Source organism: Hemicordylus capensis, chromosome 2 (genome assembly GCF_027244095.1).
Source record: "Hemicordylus capensis ecotype Gifberg chromosome 2, rHemCap1.1.pri, whole genome shotgun sequence".
NCBI classification, from domain to species: domain Eukaryota; kingdom Metazoa; phylum Chordata; class Lepidosauria; order Squamata; family Cordylidae; genus Hemicordylus; species Hemicordylus capensis.
Window position 1 is genome coordinate 383,264,358 of NC_069658.1, and position 21,864 is coordinate 383,286,221.

The 21,864-nt window shown below is 43.4% G+C and overlaps 1 protein-coding gene across 1 annotated transcript; it reads left to right on the forward strand.

The window, feature by feature from the left end:
- The first annotated feature begins 1,157 nt into the window (after positions 1–1,157).
- On the forward strand, positions 1,158–21,543 carry LOC128344019 (TBC1 domain family member 24-like). Its single transcript, XM_053293456.1, has 7 exons — positions 1,158–1,197; positions 7,655–8,690; positions 10,990–11,148; positions 15,572–15,635; positions 16,678–16,773; positions 17,536–17,797; positions 20,517–21,543. Exons 1-7 carry the CDS (start codon positions 1,158–1,160, stop codon positions 20,660–20,662), a joined length of 1,803 nt encoding a protein of 600 aa, XP_053149431.1. The 3' UTR covers positions 20,663–21,543.
- The last annotated feature ends 321 nt before the right edge of the window (positions 21,544–21,864 follow it).

The window sequence follows — 21,864 nt, forward strand, 5'->3', positions numbered from 1 at the left end:
TTCCAGAACACCTTCATACAATTTAAGTTTAGGATCACCTCTGTCTTAGGCCCAGAACACAGATTACATTTGCCACAAGAGATCACCAGAATCAGCTGTCTGTGGGGGGGGGGTGACCTCCACCCCAAAAGTGAAATCTAGAACAACAATCAGATTGTATGGAACACCACTGTCAAGTGTTGCATCTCCATGCACCAGGCAATAGCAACTAAGGATGTGGATGGGGTTCCCATGACAGCAGCGGCCCACATGGAGGGCAGATTCATACATGAAAGCTGAGGCACTCTAACAGAACACAAGCTTCCAGACTGCTGCAAGTAAAAATGAAAAATATGAAACGTACTGAATTGGAGCAACACAAAGCCAAGCTTATATTCTTACCTTCTTTTAGTGCAAACATTTCAGTCCTTTCAGCACTGGCTTTCCTATTCCTAGGTGTCCTGTTAACCAAAAGCCCTCCCACTAGCCTATAGCATTTTTGCAGCAGCTTCCCCCTTTGTTTTTACACACTCCAAATATCACAGCTTTGTAAGTTAAAACATTTTGGCATTCACTCTTCATGTGCTTCTCTGTCGGTCTTCAAGCACAAACAAAGGATCCAGTAGGAAGCAGTTTGAGAGCCAGACTCTGTGTTTATGTTCCATCAGTTCAAGGACACACAATCATCAAAAGGGCAGAAATGGAGACCACCCCCTCCCTTCCCATACACCCAACCTCCCTTCTTGGTGTCTGTGTTGTGTTTCTGGTACACATGGGACTCATTTCCTTTGTGACGTTATAAGGGGGTGCAGGAAAGTAGAGTTTACCCTTGGAAAAATAAATGATCCTTTTTAACAGCCTTGTTGATATTTTGATTGGTATCTTGCTTATTTACATCCTGCTTGTCAGAGAGGCATATGACAGGCATGGATGAGTGAGTAGGTGGAGGAACGTTTTACTGCTGTTTACACCAAATATGTATCTGCTTCAGGGGAAAGCTAATGACAAAGGAGGCCTTGGGCCCAATAAATTAGGTGCAGGAGCAGAACTTCAGTCAGGTCATTCAAGCAAGGACAAGGGATGCTATATGTTGGGCTGAGTTATACCAGCTCCTTTAGGGGCCCAGAGCAGATTTCCTTTTGGACAAAACAGTGTCAAGGAAAAGAGCAGATTCCATGATGGATGATCTAGAGGAAGACAACCTGGAAGCCATACAAGGTAAGGCATCTCTTGAGAAGGACCACACCCATAGGGACCAGCAGTTGATTTGGCCTAGCAGATAAGCAGACGAGGCTGGCATCAGGTGTCAGCATCATTGGACAACTACTGAGGTCCAGGGCTTCAGGAGGGCCCTCTGCTGATTCCTGAGACCACTCTGTGTACATAGCCTTCATGTGGTAGTGGCAGAGAGACTCTCTAAGGTCTACCCAGGTAGGAGGGGGCTCTGGAATTTGGAGGGGGCCCTGTAAGTTGGGGGGTGAGAAGTATCACCCCAGATTCTACCTCCCTGCATTGCATGCCTATAACCATGTGTCAGAGGGTGGCTAGACAAGTGTAGCTGGCAGGAGGTGACTCACTTGGAAAGAACAGTTGCCCACTCCTGATGAGGAGCCAATTGTAATAGTTACATTTGGACCTGAGTGATGCAGTATGGACAGAGGCTTGTGTCTGGCTGAGGATAGCCCAAGTTCTGAGCTCCAGGCTGATTCACACATTGTGTGGCAACATATGCACATCTGTTACTTGGTGTGTGACTGGTACAGGACTCCAGCCAACATTTCCCCACTGCCAGTGCCACACAACTGAAGAGAAGAACCCCCAGATTATTATTTTAGAATATTTATCCACTGCTTTTCAACAGAAGAACTCTCAAAGCAATTTACATAGTAAAAAGGAAAAGATGGTTCCCTGTCCTAAAGGAGCTTACAGTCCAAAACAAAATGCAAGGGAGGCAGCACCAGCAATTGCCGCTGGGAGGCAAGTACACCTGTGCCTCATGTCCATCCTTGGATTCAGACAAAGAAGAGCCAATGCCATGCAATAAAAGCTTCAACTTTGTGCCTGCTTGTTACCAGCCACAAACAGCCCATTTTAGTCTGTGAGTGGAATGGCAAATCCAGTCATGAGGAAAAAATAGAGACTTGTGGGACCATAAAGACTGGTGCATTTATTGTAGTATTAGCTTTTGTCAACTAGAGGAGCTCTCTTTATTCAGTGCATGAAATTTTATCATCGTCTGGCAAGCACATAGCTATGGTAGTAGAAAAGACAATTGTGAACTGTGGGGTGGCTATAAAATGCAAGCAGTATAGCTCTGACCATTTTAATGGGAGGCTTAAATAAAAGGTTAAGTGCAGTAGTGACTCACAAAAGCCATAATGGCAGATAACAGAATCTTCCTGGATATTGCTATAGTGAATCGCCACTATACTAATGGTCCAAATTTAAACTCTAAGAGGGGCTTGGATAACTTCATGGAGGAGAGGTCTATCAATGGCTACTAGTCGGAGGGCCGTGGGCCACTTCTAGCCTCAAAGGCAGGATGCCTCTGAGTACCAGTTGCAGGGGAGTAACAGCAGGAGAGAGGGCATGCCCTCAACTGCTGCCTGTAGGCTTCTAACAGCATCTGGTGGGCCACTGTGTGAAACAGGATGCTGGACTAGATGGGCCTTGGGCCTGATCCAGCAGGGCTGTTCTTATGTTCTTATGTAAACTTTACATAAGAAGGATCACAGGCAGTATGCCTTCTACTGTATAGCCATTGGCACTACTCACACTGGGCACATGCTCCAAATATTTGGTCAGAGCCTTGAATGTCTTGCCTGCCTGCCTGCAGCCCACCCAGCTCCCACCACCAACCTTGTTTGGATTAAGCAGGAAGTGGTGAGGGGGCCTACTCCTGGTGGGAATTGCACATTCTAACCCAGCAGGGGTTCCCCATCAATACCTCCTCTGTTGTTGAGCCTCTGTTGTTTGCTCTGTTGTTAAGCCTCTATCCCAATGCTATACATTTTTACTCAGAAGTAAGCCCCAAAGAAATAAATGGGGTCTCCCACCTCAAGGGGTTCCCCCTTCTATGCTTTGCTGAGGGGCCGGGAGGAAGAGGAAAAAAGAGAACCCACATTCTTGCCTAGGATCTCTGTTGGTCCTGATTTCTCTGGAATCAGTGGACTTACTTTCTAGTAATTTATTTCAAGCTTTGCTGAGGACCTCTGCTTCCCCTCTTTGTTGTGGGTGAGAGAAAGGGGACAGAGGGAGAAAACGAATGCCAAGGAAAGGGAGGGGGAGGGAGTATTGTTTAACTATACAAGTGCCAGAGTACTCATAGATGTCCTTATCAGGTACCTATGTTCAGCACCAGGAAGCCACTTGCTAGAAATTGCCAGGACTTGCTCTTCCCAATTTTGGCTTCAGAATTCTTAGTGGACAGACTCAGTTATGCTCTATTTCCCCTGTTATTATGGGGATTTCAAATAGTAATTACTCAAAAATCACTAGATTGTTGTTTTTCAAACCAACAAAAGGCACCAGAGTCCTGTATGGACCTGAATGTTTAGGGAATGCTAACAAGACATCAAACATGTTAGCTGTTTGTTTTTTTTAAAGTACATTATCTGTGGTGAAAAACAGTTGCCCAAACTTTAAAACCTCTTTTTAGGAGTTAAACATGTCAACTACTGTAACTCAGAGATTTTGCAACGGATTTGCACCAAATTTGGAGGGGTGATGTCTCCTGTCCCCTAGTCTATGTGTGCACAGTTTCAGAGGGATTGGGTGGATACCTTTGACTTTATATGCAATAGAATCTTCAGGACTGATAATGGCAGAATGCAGAAAACACACCTCATCTTAACTGTACTGGCACAACTGGAAGAGAGTGTTGGATCCCTAGTCAGCAGCATGAAAAGGTTTAATTCTCAAAGGGGTGGGTGAGCCTGAGTGAGGCCCTGTAAGCATGGGCCCTGGATTTTTAATTACTTGGCAGCATCCCTGTTCATAGCATTTTGTCCCTCAGTTTGCCATTTTCTCTTTCTCTATACCCATAAATAGTAGTGATTTACAACAGCCAGGAAAACTGGCTTACCAATTACTTAACAATTGGTACCAGTTACCAGTTGCTTCTCCTCTGGAAGTTGTTACCAATACTGAAAATTCCTCCACAGTAAATCTATCTATATATTCTCCATTCCCTCCATGAAGCTAGGTCACCCTGAGTCAGACCATTGGTCTATCTAGCTCAGTGTTGTCTTCACAGACTGGCAGCGGCTTCTCCAAGGTTGCAGGCAGGAATCTCTCTCAGCCCTATCTTGGGGATGCTGCCAGGGAGGGAACTTGAAACCTTCTGCTCTTCCCAGAGCGGCTTCATCCCCTGAGGGGAATATCTTGCAGTGCTCACACAGCAAGTCTCCCATTCAGATGCAACCACGGCAGACCCTGCTTAGCTATGGGGACAAGTCATGCTTGCTACCACAAGACCAGCTCTCCTCTCCTAGTCATGTGTGCATTTCCAGAATGTTCCCGTTCCAGCATATTTCAAAATGCAAGTGCTTTTATTAGTCTTATAGAGTTACGTTGTTCTCAGGAAAGCGAAGATCTCAGCAATTCAGAGCGACCGGGCCACTCTTTCTTTATGGGCATAGAATGCAAATATGGAATAAGCAGGGGGCTTTTTGCTGTACAAGCTAGCTGTCAAAGCATGTTCTGCATAAGCAAATCCCAACTACAGAAGTGCACATACTGCAGAACATAATCTTATCTAAACCAGATTTATCAATCCATCCTTGTATGTTAATAAAACTTTAGCAGCAAATAGCCCCCTGTATAGCTCTGGAGAGGCCATAGCAAAGCAAATTTTTTCAGCAATAACATAGGATTTCCTCCAGAGGGAGCTTTAACTGCAGGGTAAGGGTTAACAGCGCTAAGGATAAACTATGCACAGCCTTTTTAAAAATGGCAGTCTTTGCAGGAGCCCTTGGGCAGACTTTGAGGCTATTCATATGCACATGCAAAACCGGGCTGAGGGACATGTGTGTGAACTGCCAGAATCAGGCCCTATCCCAGCAGCTACACAGCAGCAAACCCGCCTAAGTAGTCTCTCTTCAACATGAGGTTAAGGGAGCAAGCACTCCCTTAACCTCATTTTATTGATTGTTTGTGTATGTGTGTGGGGGGGTCCCCAGTAATGCACTGCGCACTTGCGTGGTGCATTATTGGAGATTGGTGTGTGTGTGTGTCCTCGCTGCGGGAAGCGCTGCTGCGGTGTCAACTCGCAGCAGCGCTTCCCTGCACCCTGACCCTCAGAGCTGCAGAGGGAGCCGCCACTCATCTGAGCAGGCAATTCACCCACCCAGGGAAGGAGAGAGAATCATCTGCGGGGAGGGTGAGTGTAACCTGCTCTCCCTGCAGACTGTCCTGGAGCTCTTCTCACCAATTGTGAGAAGAACTCCTTTGACTAGGCTTCATGGGGGCTCATTCTGTCCAATAAACACATGCACAATTATAAATTCTTTCCTGGCACAGTCCAAATGTATAAGGGATCCCTGGCTGGCCTTTCCTTCCCTGCCAGACCTTCTGTCCAACAGGCTTTGTCCACCTTGTGTTCTGAATAACGTATTTTTGTTTGCAAACTGTTTTATTATTGTTTACCCCAACTATCCAGACATTGTCCCAATTATTTTTCCAGTCTTTTCCAGATCCCACTATTTGTTTCCCTTTGTTTCCTTCTCAGTTCATCAATTTCCATATTGTTAAGTGTTCTCCACTCTCATCTGGTAAGGAATTACCAAAGCAACACAGCTAGTTTTGATCTCCTTTCAATGAGAGCACACAAGAGACTTGCAATATCTTTGTAATATTTGCTACATAGGAAGCTGCCTTGTACCAACTCAAACCATTGGCCATCTTGCTCAATATTGCCTACACAGACTGGCAGCAGCCAGCTTCTCCAAAGTTGCAGGCAGGAGTCTCTCTCAGCCCTATCTTGGAGATGCCAAGTATAGAACTTGGAACTATCTGCATGCAAGCATGCAGGTGCTCTTCCCAGAGTGGCCACCATCCCCTCAGGGGAATATCTTGCAGTGTTCATATGTAGTCTCCCATGCAAATGCTAACCAGGGCAGACCCTGCTTAGCAAAGGGGACAATTCATGCTTCCTATCACAAGACCAGCTTTCCTCCTCCTATAAGTCTATAAATAGAGCATACTGAAAGTAATCTGATGCTCCTACAGTGGACAGCAAAGTTGCTAGTACTGCATCAGATTGCTGGAATTTCTACACCCAAACGTGCTTCAGTTTCAATCAAGACACTATTGTCTACAATTGTCTTTGCCTTCTTCCCCAAATTGGTTCCAAACTATATCTCTGCCCCCTTCCACTAGTTGGAGGTCATTACTTTCCCAAACTTTGATAGGTGTTACAATCCAAGGCTAGAAAGAGATTGCCAGCTATCAAGGAATGTTAAATCCTGAGCACTCTCTCCCCACCACCATCAGGTGACAATTTAGGCAAAACTATAATGATAGACCCATTCACAGTAATCAAGACAGCTAAACTTACACCACCATCTTCAACACTGCACAAAACAACAACTTCCAGATGGTATTTGCATTTGATTGTCACTCGCTGCTCTTTATTTTCAGCACTGAGACATTGCAGCTGACACCCGTGGACATGTTCTGGCACTGCTATTTCTGTAGCATCTCTGCAGTACAAATTAATAATATAACAATGCTATAAATTGTTAGACGACAGGTGTTAACTGAATGCTAAGTGTTAGTTCAATTTAACTTGCAGCTATTACAAAGGATTCTGGGAAACAGTTTTGAACTCGATCAATTCCAAACCTACAACAGCAAGCATGTTCTGATCTGTTATTTCTTCCACCTGCAGTAATATGCAAAACAACAGTGATATCTGATTATCACACTCATTATATTTCGGTCTCAGCTGTAACCATTCAGTCCCTGCTCTACTTCAGCAATTACTCTTTTGAATAGTATATTCTAGACCTGCTGCAGAAAATAGCAATAGGACCCAGGCAGACAATCCCTTTATCTCAGAATTGTGCTTTGTAAAGCAGATGTGCCAACTTCTGTTAAACATGCAAGTTCTTATTCCATCACGTCACATACCTTAGATAAAAAGGCTGCTCCCGTGTATCTAGGAAGCCAAAAAGAATCAGGATGGACATTAGAATCCTGTAATGTATGTGCCTTGTTGTTTCCTACATCTTAAAACAACTTTTGCTTTTTAGGCAAGTTTTAGAAATATTTGCTTTTAAAAAATAATTAAATGCTTAATGATTCTGATTTCCTCATGAATGCACTGGTTTATTCACACACCATACAAGGTGTGTGTATAGTTTTAGCTTCTCTGTGAAAGCCAGGCTTAAATGTTCTGTTGTGATACCTTTTTACTGCTGAACAAATAGTTTGGGTTTATATGATAAATAGAAGCATCCTCAAATGCTGAGAGAACTAAACAAAATCCTGTTTGAAGTTATGGCAAGAGCTAGCTCTTTTTAATTGTTGTGGTTGATTTTGAAATGTAAGTGGGAACTATCTTAAGTGCAAACCATGGGGGCCCAGTAAAGATCTCTCCTTGAAACCATGGTTTTCCCCACAGCTGTCGAGTGGCAAAACAAACCATGCTGAATAAAGTGTCTTTGTTCTACAGAATCAGCCCATCCACCTAAGGTTGCCTTGCAAATCTCCTGCAAAACTGAGACTTGGGGCGATGATGCATCCTCTTGCTTGGGCTGCAGTGCATTTGTGGACAGGAACAAAATTCCCAAGTTGGAAGAGCAGCAGGACGGTCCTGAGCAGTTGCTTGGCAAGTCTATGAAAGAGCTAAAGAAGTTGGCAAGGGAAGGACGTTGGGCTCGAAGTCATGCCCTACGGGCACAGGCTTACCAGCACATTATCCAGCACATACCATGTCGGCTAGTAACCCCGGATGCTGCAGTCTATAGGGATATTGCCAGCAAGCTGTTTGGAAGCCCTAACAAGAGCTTTGACCCTTTGCCTGAATTCCTGGCAGGCAGCATTATGCCCGAGTACTGTCTCACCAAGGAAGGGGTAACAGCCACCAAGAAGATCCTTGTCTGTATTGCCAGCCTGTACCCTGACATTACCTACTGCCCCCTGCTTCCAGCTGTGGCTGCCATACTGCTCCATTACAGCCAAGATGAGGCCCAGTGCTTTGAGAATACCTGCCGACTTCTCTACTGCAACGCTCCCCACACCTCCTATATAGACCACTCCTTCCTCACTCATGAGGCTTCATGCATGACCTTTGGGGACCTTGCCAACAAACACTGCCCGGCAGCCCACCGACTGATAGCTGGCTCAACCGTCAGCATCTTTGAGGTGTATTCCAAATGGCTGGTGTGGCTGTTTGATGACCTTCCATTTGACTACGTCATCCGCATATTTGATGTATACCTCCTAGAGGGGCAGAAAGTCCTCTACCGAATCGCTCTGGCCCTGCTCAGGCAATACCAGCTCTCTGTCGCTTCTAAAGGGCTCGAGGTGACGGACATGAAGGGGAGCTTGCAGGCTTTCATGTGGAACATTCCTGAGCACATGGCTGCTGATAAGCTTCTAGAGAAGGCATTTGGTATCCGGCTTTTCTCTCGCAAAGAAATCTGGCTTCTCCAGATGGCTAACAAGAAGGCACTGGTGGAAAAAGGCGTAACCATGGTACAGAACAGGTACATTTGTTCCCCTTGAGACATGACCCATTCTCTGCTAATAGCCAGAGCAAGATATACCTAGGAGGGGTTACTGTACAATACAACTGTAAATGATCAGAGAACAAAGAATAATGTCATGCAAACATTTTCTGCTTGCACCATGGATCACAGTGACCCATGCTTCAAATTAATACAAAGCTAATAGGCCAGCAGTGGCTCCCATGGGTGTGTACGAGCAGTCATCTACCTTTATAGATAGCATTTACCTGGTATGTATCTTGGAGAGGAAGTGTGCAACATTGTAAAGATGTGGGTCCACACTATCCCAACACCACTATCATTAGTGTACACTAACATTAGTGTAGTAACAGGCTTGCAGGAAACATATATTGTAGCATTCTTCAGGCTCAAATGAGATGTGATGTCAGCAAATGTGTTTGTTTATATGTGATTCTGCTGCTTCTGGGTTAGAGTGGGGCTGGGGACCTTATTTTAAGAGCAAAATTGGTGTGTGGGTGAGGGGAGCTGAACCCTTTCCCCTTCCATGTCTTATCTCTCTGCAGTCCATCAGCAGAACTCCCTTTTCCTCTAGTAAGAAGAAAAGTGGCTCCGTTGGCTGGTTTGGAGTTAAACCACATGATTTTTAAAAAGTTAGTTCCCCTCATCCATGACTCATGAGTCCCTTTTAAAATCAGACCCATTGGTTGGAGCAGAGTAGACCCAATTTTTAAATACATGGTTCTGCCACCTTCCCATGTGATTTCAGCCTTAGTGTGATTTCCATTGCAACTAGATACAAAATGGGAGCAAGCTGATAAAGTGGGCAGGCAGGAGGAGACAGGCAAGTGGTGAGAGTGGAGTTTAGCAGCTTTTGAAACACTGAACACTTTCCATCACTTTTCTCTTGTAGGGAAGAAAACTCTGTAAAATAGTGATTCAATTCGATGACTCACTCTCCAGATAGAAGGGAAGCCATCTAGTAGTAGAAGAGGTAGTAAGTAAGTAAGGTGTGAAGGGATTTGGGGAAGATCCACATGGGCTTTATTACTCTTCTAGAAAAGGAGATTTTATAACTTATATGCTAAAGAAGGCTCTGAAATGATAGAAGGTGACAGTGTCCAGGACAAATGGTTGAATTTTAGCCAAGGCTCACCAGAACTTGTTTTCATTGCCTAGGGGCTGAGCTGTGGAACATGTGGAATGGGATCTGAAAAGGTATCTCCTTTCAAAAAGAACCTCCCAGCCATTTGTGTGTCCCATTTACTGCCATTGCTGCTGATGTTCCATGGGAATACATAGAACTACCGAATCAGCTCACTTGCCATAAAAGTGAGGAAACTGTGCACAAAAGAATGCCCATAAAATACAGGCAAACTGGTGCTGGGCTGTTCTTGGCTAAAGTTTATGGGTTTGTTTTCATCTTTATTTGTATATCTCAATACATGAATCTACATTGGAGTAATAACAATAAATAGTTAATTATATAGTGATACTCATCGGATTGCTCCAGCTATAGTTATAAGTACTTGAGGGGTCAGGATTGCCCCAGGGTTTCAACGGTTTAGATAGTACAAGGGCACAAAGTGCAGGTAAGGTGATGCTTATGCAAGTAGTTGTATTCATTCCCATCAAAGGTAAAGCATCTTGCCTTAACCTACTTTACATTTCATTCTATGGAGCCAACACTATACATAAAGATACAGGCCAACTTGATGTGGAATGCAACACCAACGTTAGCAATTGGCCAGTTCTGCTGCGCATGTAAAAGTCAGCCCGGGCAGTGTTGTGCAGAAATGCAGTTGTGCAACTGCTTAAAACAGCATGTGCGCAGTGGAACTTCCATTGGGAGCCATGTAAGTTCTGTTGCACAAGTGCACAAGCAATGTTTTAAGAAGTTGTGCAACTGTGCTCTTACACAGCACTGCCTGGGCTGGCCTTTACGTGCACAATAGCACCAGCTGATCACTAACACATTGTGCATCATGCTGGCCACTCTGTTGCCAGTCCTCAAATTATGGAGGGAGCAGAGAGGGCTTGTCCCCCTTGCCTTTTTTGATGGCACTTGCCCTACTTCGTTTAGAAGGCTAAAGAGGGAGACATGATTTGACTAAAACTGGAGGGATCCAGGGAGTGGGGCTTCTGCAGTCCTGAAGGGTCTTTCCTTTCCTCCCATAGTTTGCCCACTGTGTATCAGTGGATATAGCATACCAAGAGCTAGCTTTGGGTTCCGCTAGTAATGTGTTCGAAGAAAAGGCTGCAATTGTCCTGTGGAACTGCTTACAGTACTGAATGGATTATTCTTTCCCTTATTGTACAGGCAGTCATTCCACCTCACCGTGAACACGCATAACTTCACTTCCAGCATTGTCGCTGCTCATGAAATGCGCATTGTGTGGTCCTGGATTCCTGAACGGTTTTCTTTGTTCTCGCCCCTCCTCTTGTTCTCAACTTCTGAAGATGGTTACAGCTTGCAAAGGTGAGGCGATATCTGCAACATCAGTCTCAAGCAACCAAAATTTCATCAGGACAAGACATTGAACTGAAGAGGGCTATTGTGGGTTAAACCAGCTGAAGAACTGGCACAGTGTATTGAATAGAGAAAAAGAAATATTTGGGTCATTTTTAGTAGGGCTAGTCCTTTCGGACCAACCTCCCGGAGAGATGCGACTGGCACAAAAGACTTAACTATCTCTTATCCTCAAGGTGTCTGTATTCATGAGAGGTGCCCATGGAAGCATAGCAACAGGCATTCTAGGATATACTGGAAAGCATCTCACCTCTAGATCACTCTAGACAGACTTTAGGGCATGTCTTTGCATTCTAAATTTTGGCAATAAGGTGTGCTCATGTAGTGTATCTGATCCCTGTGGTGTACACATGTGGGAACGGGTTCTGCACTTGCTCCCCGCCCCCCTTGGCAAACTGATGTGCTGATTGGCTGATCAGCATGGGCTACAACCTACTTCCCATGTGTGGTGTGGGAACGCCTGTCTTCCAAGGATAATTCCTGAGTTTCTAATAGGATGCCATAACACTCAGGCAAGCTGCTCAACCCTCAGGCTGACTCACTAATTATTCATATTGTTGCAGTCTGGGAAAGGGCCTGCAAAGTGTTTACTGTCCCACTCTGCCTTCATTCTGAATGCTTCTGCTCAGCAAATACACAGCCAGAGATAGGCAGGACAGCAGAGAAGATGCAGGGATATGGTATTTGGTGGCTTGCTAGTGTTGCAATTACACAGATTTGCTAAAACAATTGTGGAGGGGGCCATAGGATGCTAGGCCTCAGTGGTAATGGTGTGTGCTTAAGGTCGGTGATGCTGAAATTTACCATGGCCAGGAGAACTTCAGCTACTGGTTTTTCTCCAGGGCATCATCCAGGCTTCAAACAAGCCCTGAGGATTATTAGAGAGAGATTCAGCATGTGGATAATATTGTCCTCCCTATGCTTCTTGCCCATGTGACATACACTGCTGCTGCTTCTGCTGTGATGATTCAGGGAGGATTCTGGACTTCTGCCACTCAGGGAGGGAAGAAGTCCAACTGAAGGCTAAAGGAAAAGAAGCCACAGCATGTCATGTTGTGGTTTCAATGCAGCCTGAAGAATGGGGGTGGGGTGGGGGAGGGATGTCTGGATTTGCTGCAAAGGCCTTTTGAGAGCTGCTGCTGCCGCCAATGTTGTATTTTCCTAGTTATGTTTTGAAAATGTACATGTAGAAATGTCAGAAGGGTCAAACATGAAAATGTGATATATGTCTTGGAAAGCTACAGTACCAGGATCTTCTCTGCAGTTCATGAATCTCATAGTAGGACCTGGCCATTCTTCCATTACAAAGAGATGAGCCTCCAGCCATTGCCTGCCTATTTCCCTATGTGCATTTTCAAAATAGGTGCCATGTACATTGGTTGTGCTATATATAATCAAAAGCAACAATTATTATTATAACTGTAGTCGAGAAGAAAGAAAAACAAGTCAAAATAATTGACATAACAATACCAGGTGATAGAAGAATAGAATAAAAAGAAATAGAAAAAACAAAATACAAAGATCTACAAATTGAAACTGAAAGGCTGTAGCAGAAGAAGACCAAAATAAATTCCAGTGGTAATTGGCGCCCTAGGTGCAATTCCAAAACACCTTGAAGAGCACCTCAACACCACAGGGGCCACAGAAATCACCATCAGCCAATTACAAAAAGCAACTTTACTGGGAACAGCCTATATTCTGCGATGATATCTATAATAATAACAGCAACAACATTAATAATAAAATTCAGCCATCCCAGGTCCTTGGGAAGGACTCGATGTCTGGATAAAACAAACCAGTCGATAACATCTGTCTGACTGTGTAAACAAAATAAAATATTAACAATAATAATATAATATTGATGATGAAGATGAAGTAATGTTTGACACAACTCCAAGGGTCTACCTGCTAGTAGTAGAAGTGTGAAAGCTTCTGCCCTCTGAGAAAATGCATAGTAGAATCGGGCCAAAAGGGCATTCACAGTCTAAGCACTAAATATTTAATTTAATATTTTAAGATACACCCATATTCAAACTAACACACTTTCACAATCACAATTAAATTGTCCGACTACAGGCCTGGGAATCTATGTCAAGATCCCACATGTACTGCTGAGATGATGTTGTGCTAAGGTTTTAGCTGAGCAATTACTTGCTTCACTGAGCAAAAGTTATGCCTTCCACATCTATATAATATGTCTGCTTCACCAGGTATTATACAACCCTGAGCAATACTGAAGAGGAATTAAGGAGTGTTGTTGTTGCGTGTTGTTTTTGCTATCACTTCTTTATGGATTTGCTCAGGCACTCTTGTTTAACAGTTCACACGAAGTGGTTGTCAGCAACCATTTACAGATTGCTATTTCTCTATGTGTTTTAAAAAGCCATGTCAAGCCCCCCTGCCCCCCCCAAAATATATCCTCAGATTTTTGCTGCTGCTACTAGTACTATTTATAGAACACTTTTCATCAAAAACAGTTCTCAGAGTGTTTTACACAGAAGAACTGAAGAAGACGAAGAAGAAATTGTTCCCTGTCCCAAAAGGTCTCATAGTCTAAAAAGAAGCTATCTTTATATATGATCACAGCCGCAAGGATCCTTTATGCTGCAAACTGGCATTCGCAGATACTTCCAACACTGGATGATTGGCTAATCAAGTTAGATTAGCCAATAGAGGAGAGCTGGTCTTGTGGTAGCAAGCATGACTTGTCCTCTTAGCTAAGCAGGGTCTACCCTGGTTGCATATGAATGGGAGACTAGAAGTGTGAGCACTGTAAGATATTCCCCTCAGGGGATGGAGCCACTCTGGGAAGAGCAGAAGGTTCCAAGTTCCCTCTCTGGCATCTCCAAGATAGGACTGAGAGAGATTCCTGCCTGCAACCTTAGAGAAGCCACTGCCAGTCTGTGTGAAGACAATACTGAGCTAGATAGACCAATAGTATGACTTGGTATATGGCAGCTTCCTATGTTCCTAAGTTATGGGAATTTGCCTCGCTGGCCAAGGTGACAGCCTACCTCCGGAATACTACATACGAAACATTCTTGAGATCTTGGGAACCTTTTATCAAGTTCAATACAATGCAGGGGTTATATCCACATCTTAGATTTGGTTTTTTCTAATTTGAAGATCTATGGCAGTATTCATGTGAATTACTCACTAATCCTCTTTTCATCTTTATTTATGTACGTTTTAAAATACTACTGCAGAATATATTGAACTCTGAATGTTGCAGACTGCTTATTGTTAGCTGTATAATTGTAATTATATTGACCATTGATTTCATGGGCCTCTGTCATGCCAAAAATTATAATATTCTAAACTTTGCAATCAGTCTTATTCCAATGGCTGGCTGTAAAATTTGGAAAGCTGTGGTTCTGGTTCAAATGGGGGCGGGGGAGAGAGATTACATTTCCAAAGGAATAATAGCATTATTTTAGTTATGGTTTAAAATAGGGAAGTAATTGAGGTATACCAGTTACCTCAAACTTAATAATTAAATTTTGATTCCCAGAGAAATTGACAGACTTTTATGGCTTCGTTTAAATTAGGGACATTTTAAAAATTTATATATTTTAGAATTCCCAATTAGATATAGCATACTTTTCCTACTGGAAAATCTTTTTTACCTTTTCTTGCCTTCTTCTTCTCTCTTTAATTGTCGAAAGAGGAGTGTGTGGTAAGGAGAAGAAATGAAAACCCATCCGAAACTGGACTGAGGCATAAGGAACAGAGGAGGAAAGTGTGGAGGAACAGAGGGTGACATGGCTCTGAGGAAGGTCATTCTAATAGCATATGGGTCCCAACCTGTGGTACTGCAGATGTTTCTGAACTACAACTTCCATCATCTCCAGCTACAATTCATTGTGACTGGGGATGATGGGGGTTCACAGCAACAACTGGAGTACCATTGGTGGGAACCCCTGTAGTCGCATAAAAGAAGCACAGACCACTTCTGCACACACTAGAAATAGTCTTCACTGGACAATTGCATATACAGCACAATCAGTCTGTCCTGACTCAAAGTGCGATCCTCAAAGAATCCATGAGAAGCTTGGAAATGATCGTGTGGGGATTATAGTATGCACAATCAACAGTTTAGGGAACCTAGATCAGAAAACAGAAAGTTCAAATGAATAAGCATTTATCTCCTATGGGTCTGTATTACAGTCGCATGCCGGTGTGAAGAGCTTGCAGTGTAACTGGATAACTGGGAGACCATTTCAGAGAATGAATAATTCTGCAAGAGAATGTGCTGCATTGACAGGTCACAGCACTCTACTCAGCCTCCACCTCAATGCTATGGTGGGATTGCTTTTCCTCTCTAGCATCAAACTCAGCTCATATTTTTCTTTCTCTCTTTTGTTTCCTGCAGGTTTTATTCCTGCTGCGAAGGCTATGAACCAACAATATTACTGATAAAAACCACACAGGGAGAAGTAAGTATCTTCTGAACATCCAATAAAACTGTAGATGAGACTCTACTTTTTGAGGGGGCCAGGGTGGAACTGATTAGTCAGAAACCATACAAAGGGTAGTGCGTTCTCTGGACGAAGAACAAATTCCGAATTTTTGAGATACACAAACATACATCCATGTGGTCTGATGTCAACATTGCATATGTATGTATATAACTAACTGATCTCTATCTCCTGGCATTAGCCAAATCAGAAATACTGTTGGTAGGGATGGAGATAGTGGAGGGAAAGGGGGCATGAGTCACAATGGCTAGTTAAGCTCTAGAGGCCGCGGGAGGAGACACAGCTTTAGTGACACAAAGTGACACAGACATTTGTAGGAAAGAGGGCTCGACTCTGAACAAGGATGCATCCACACAGCACCATTCTTCAGGGGTGATTAAAAGCCATATCTGTTGCCTTTATGCACACTCCAAGATGGAGATTCTGGGAGAGAAACAATACGATTTCGTCATTACAGATGAGTGAGTGATTTTTTTTAAAGTGCTACTTCAGATTTTAGTTGTGTGTCAGTTTCACTTCTGAGAAACAAAAAGAACAATTGCAGTACTGATTATCATTTATTATTGTTTCATAAAAATTACCACTGAATGGATACTCAACAGGGAGCTACTGCCAATCTCAGCTCCTTAGTGAGTGTACCTGTATGATCCCACATGTATATTTGTGTTCCCACTATACATTATTAGCTTGCACTTAACTAGCTTAAAGTGATAGTAACAGAGATGATATGCCACAGATCTTAAACTGGGCCATTAAAGTGGCCCTGACATCCCAATATCAATTATTTGCATCCCTTTATCTACCTGTGTATCATATTTTGTGATGTTGCACTTGTATATCTTTTAGTGTACAGCCCTGTCCCATTAGGATTAGGCCATTCAAATTTGCTAAAGGGGAAAAAAAGTCCACTGAACTCTTGTAAGGATACATTTTCTTAGCCTTTTCTGATATCTAGTAGCCATACATGATGGAATGTTCTCTTCTTGTCCCTCTTAAACAGGTGTGTGGTGCATTTCTCTCCTCAGACTGGAGTGAAAGGAAAAAAACTAGGGGAGGAGCAGGTTTCTTTGGCACAGGAGAATGCTTTGTTTTCACAGTGAGTCTACAATTAGTTCCCTTCCCTCCCTGCAGAATTAGTTGGTTTTATATTTATCTATTTTTAGTCCTTTTATCTATCCCAGCACGTGGCTGTTTATTGTGTCCCAGAACACTGTAGTCAGCATTGTTTCCTCCACCTATGTATGGTACTGAGAGAGAAAGGGATGTATTGATTACTTGGGTAAAGTCACTTCCTTTTAGTAAGGATCACCACCAAACTGACCCATTCTGCAGCTTTCTGTTTAAAATACAGGGCAGTGCATGGCACAGAGCTTCCTATATGCACAGAAGTCACTTGGCCACTCCATTTGGCAGTAGCTCAGTCAATTCTGCTGCATACTGTGGGAGGGTTTTGTGCGGTGGTCTCCTGTGCTACTGCTACCTGGCAGTTATGCGGCGCCACATGTTGTTTATTCGTATCAGGAGCTCAACCAAAATCAGTTTACTTTGCAGGCCATGGCTCAGTGATTCCTATTCACATGCTGCCCTAAAAAGTCATGCAAAATGAACAACATTAAAACTATGGCTTTAACTTGATGGCTATAGGCCACCTCCAGCCTCAGAGGCAATATGCCTCTACATACCTGTTGCAGGAGTGCAACTGCAGGAAAGGTGGCATGCCTTCATCTCTTGTCTGTGGGCTTCCCAGAGGCATCTGGTGGGCCACTGTGGGAAAGAGGATGCTGGACACGATAGATCTTGGACTTGACTTGATAGACCATACATAGTGTAGCTGACCTATGTAACCTTTCTTTGAAAGGTGCATCCTGAAATGGAGCGATATGAGTGGGTGTTCATCAAGAAGCCGGAACAAGCTAAAGCCATGCCTCGTTCCCCACGCCAGCGTTCACCATCTCCTTTCTTTTCTGAGGGTCATTCAACCAGCTCAAACCAGCTCACTGTGCCAACACTGGACATGATTAAATACCGCCTCTCTCCGTTCCTGGCAATTAAGCACTTCAAGCTGCCTTCCAGAACAGCCTCCATGTTTATGTCTGGGACTCAAGAAGGAATAGTAATAGGTAATTATGTTACTATTACATTATTAGGTTATAGAGACCAATAATGTTACAAACATTTCTAATACTCCAGGTCCCTGCTTAGCTTGTTTTGAATTTATACACAAGTGAGTTCCCTCTTGCTCTCACCAGAGCATCAGGACTCTGGCCCCAGCCACTCTAAGCAACAAGGAATCTTGTTCCTCAGAATCTGCTAGTCTTGCCTCCCTCTACTTCCCAAAGAATTGTGGCAACCCAGAGCCCTTTATGATATAAAACCAAAGAATTGTGGCAACCCAGAGCCCTTTATGATATAAAACTCTCAACCCAGAGCCCTTTATGATATAAAAGAGACAGCAGAATAAGGAATTTATGACTGTAAATGTCTCAGATTTGCTCAGTGTCCCTCAGTTGAAAAACCACACTTCACCACGCACCATTTGTGGGCAAAGTGCTTAAGCATGTGGTGGCAACTCAAATCCAGCACTACTGGATAAAACTGATGATCAAGACCCACTTCAGTCTGGCTTTCAGCCAAGGTTTGAGACTGAGATGACCTTGGTCACTCACCCTGGTGGATGATCTATGCCAGGAAATGTACAGGGAAGTGTGTCCTAGTTGGTTCTGCTGGACCTTTCAGCAGCTTTTGATACCATCAACCATGATATACCTCTGGACCAACTGGTTGGGATGGGGCTTGGAGACACTTCTTTGCAGTGCATCCAGAAGTGATGCTGGGGGACTGCTGCTGTGTGCCATGGCCTTTGACCAATGGGGTCTTGCAGCGTTCCATTGCATTTTCCATGCTAGTCAACATCTACTTGAAGCCACTGGTGGAGATTGTCTGGAGATGCAGGGTATGGTGTCCTCATTATGCTAATGATACCCAACTCTGTCTCCTTTCCATCATATTTCAGAGAAGTTGAACCATTGTCTGGGACAAGTAATGGATTAGATGCAAGTTACTAAACAGAGATTTAGTCCGGACGAGACAGAGGTGCTTCTGTCAGTAAGACTACCAATCCTGGGATAGGGATGCAGCCTATTTGCACTCCTTCTGAAAAATAAAGTTCACAGCTTGTGAGTGCTCCTTGGACCAGGCTCTGTTCCTGGGTGCTCAGGTGGCAGCCATGGCCCAGAAGTGTTTTTGCCCAGCTTAGGCTGGTGCACCAGCTGTTCCTGGAGATGAAAGGAACTAGCCATGGTAGTACATGTCTTGATTCCATCAAGGTGGGATTGCTGCCAAACATTCTATGTGGGGCTGATGCCTTTGAAAAGTGTTTGGAAACTTCAGCCAGTTTTGATGGTGACTCCACTGCTATTCCGTGTAGACTGGATTCCAGTTTGTTTCTGAGTTCAGCTCAAGGTGCTGGTTTAAAACCCTAATTGGCAACAGACCAGGTCAATGTAAGGACCGTCTCCTCCTCCTGTTGCCATCCACCTAGTTTCTCAGGGGAGGCTCTACTGTCAGAGATACAGTTGGTGGGAATGCAGGTGAGAACTTGCTCTGTCATTGCACTGCAGAATGCAATGGCTAAGGCTGTAGAACCTTCTGCCCTGGGAAATCAGATGGACCCTTCTTTCATGGCCTTTAGATGCCAGATCACAATGTTTTTACTTCAGTGAGCATATGGCTGGACTGACCTTGAAAAACAATTATCTATTCTTTGCTGTTTTTATACATTGGTACTGTTGAATTCTGTTGTACTGCTTTTGTTTTTTAGTGTTATATGATGTGTTTTAATATGTTAGCCATGAGCCATCTGGGAGGCATCATTCATACAGCAGAAAATTTGTATCCCACCTTTCTTATTTATTTTTTAAGCATGATGAACCCAGTGTGGACAAAATGTCATTATGCAAGCGAGCAGCACAGGGCTACCCACCTCAAGGCAAATTAAGAATGATGCATACTAAACTGAAGTCTGGAAGAGAGCTTCATTATTTAAAGAGAGGTGGGATATAGCCATAAATCTATGAGATGTTTTCATAAGGGCATTGAGTGGCAAGTAGCCCTGTACAAACATCAGGTGCTGCTCTGTGTACACTCAGGTAGCAGGAAGAAAAATCAATCCGGTATCTGCTGGTATAATGAGTTCTGACTGCTTGCATACAGCAGTATATCTGACTATACTGTGAGAATGCAGAATAAGGCACTGATCTACACTGGGCTTTCTGGGATCTTTGTGCTCATATATAATGCAGTAAAGTTGTGCTATTGATGATCTCTCTAAAGGCCCAGGCAGCCAGAGACCAAAATGTTATAGATGGCAGCCACTAGGAGGCAGCAGCATATGGCTACATTTGCACATACAAATAAAGACTTTTCCAAGTTCAAAACCAGAACTTCTGCTTCTTGCAAGCAATGTTGAAATTTAGGTCAGGTTTAACCTCTGTAAATGCAAGATTAATTATTTGGTTATTTCCCACCAATTCAATTATTCAGATGAAGCCACTTGGGCAGTTGTTACTATGCACTGGCAGCTGATTCTCTTGTAAGGTACAGTTTAGGTGCTTTGTTATGAAGAAAAGAAACTGAGCTGCACATCTTGTGAAGTATATTGGCAACCACTGTGCCAATATACCCAACATATTTTTCTATCATAGGTTAAGTTGTCCACCTGCAATTAGAGCCAGACACTCTCTTAGATAGAAATATAAGCAAAAGAGGTGGTAGAACATTGGACAGTATCAGAGTCTGTGTTTCATTACTTGGTGGAGTAATGTTGTGTTCATTTCTTAGGTGGTGGAGGAGGCCAAGCTCTGTTTGTTGATGCTGATCTGTACCATGGGAGAACAGAACACTGTGAAACATTTGACAATCTTCCTCTCTGCCAAGAGAACTTCCAGGTGCAGCTCTTAGAAGCCTGGGGCTTTCAGAATTCCTGATCATACCCTCTTTCTCATGTGAAAATATGCAACATTTGATGCTGAGCTTCCTCTCCATGGCATTGAGCATTACAGCTAGCCATGGAACAAATCACATCAGATACCTCACTTGGAAGAATTTTCTCGTAAGAAGATTCCTGTGGATTTCATTTGATGCCATGTACCCCATTTTTTCTCCCATCACCTAAAGGACTAGACCCTTCATCTACAATTCAAACCAAATGCAAAGGCATGTAATATTTGATATACCTGCTTATTATTTTATTCCTGTCCCCCCTCCACACCCACACCCCATACTTGCAGCATTCTCTTTCCATCAGAAGCCAATCCTTGTATATATACTTTATTCTAATGACTGGCAGTTTAGTCTGTATCTTCCTTCCGAGTCCCATGGCGTTACGGCACTGTGGAGCAGAACCACTGCCATCTTTAAAATCACCAGACATGATGAGAAATCGCACACATCTGTCTCTGTGCAATTGTTCAGGTGGCTTTGAAGTGTGGCTGCTTTTGCCAATGGAGAGCTCTCAGTACTGTTTTTTGTCCAGGCATTTTGGCACATCTTTTAAAGTGTGGCATTGGAGAATAAAATGCAACATTTGAAGGGCTGTTGTTATATTAATCAGCACTTGTTCTGCCCTCAAGAGCACACATGTGTAGCTCTGCATCTGTACTAAAGTTTTGACAAGCAGGCAGCCTGTCCCTATGGTCTAAACAAGATTTCAGAATGCCCTCAAGCCACAGTAGACCTTCTCAAGAAAACGGCAGAAGACATCTGGTGACTGGGATGCTCTCTGGACCACATGCTTTTTACCAGTTCTACAGGCCCTCCAGGCATCTCTATATATAATAATAATAATAATAAAGAAATGTCAGTAGAAGATTTACCATAAGAAAAGAACATCTCTTTCCTCTCAAGAAGTGAGTGCTTTGAGATTAGGGAGGAGAACTGAGAAGTGCCTTCCAATGCACCTCTTCTAAAGATAAAATAAAATAAAACAAACAATGCCATGTGTTGTTCTCTTTGTTATCAAAGATGTATATTTTAAACAGAGCAGTACTATGGTTGTCACCAGACTAGCAAACATAATTGGTATTCAAAATATAGTAGCAGAATGTACATCAATATAAAGAGCAAAGTACAAAGTCTATATATGTTGATAGTGTTAAGAGACAAGACATCTAATGGGCTTTGGAGTCTA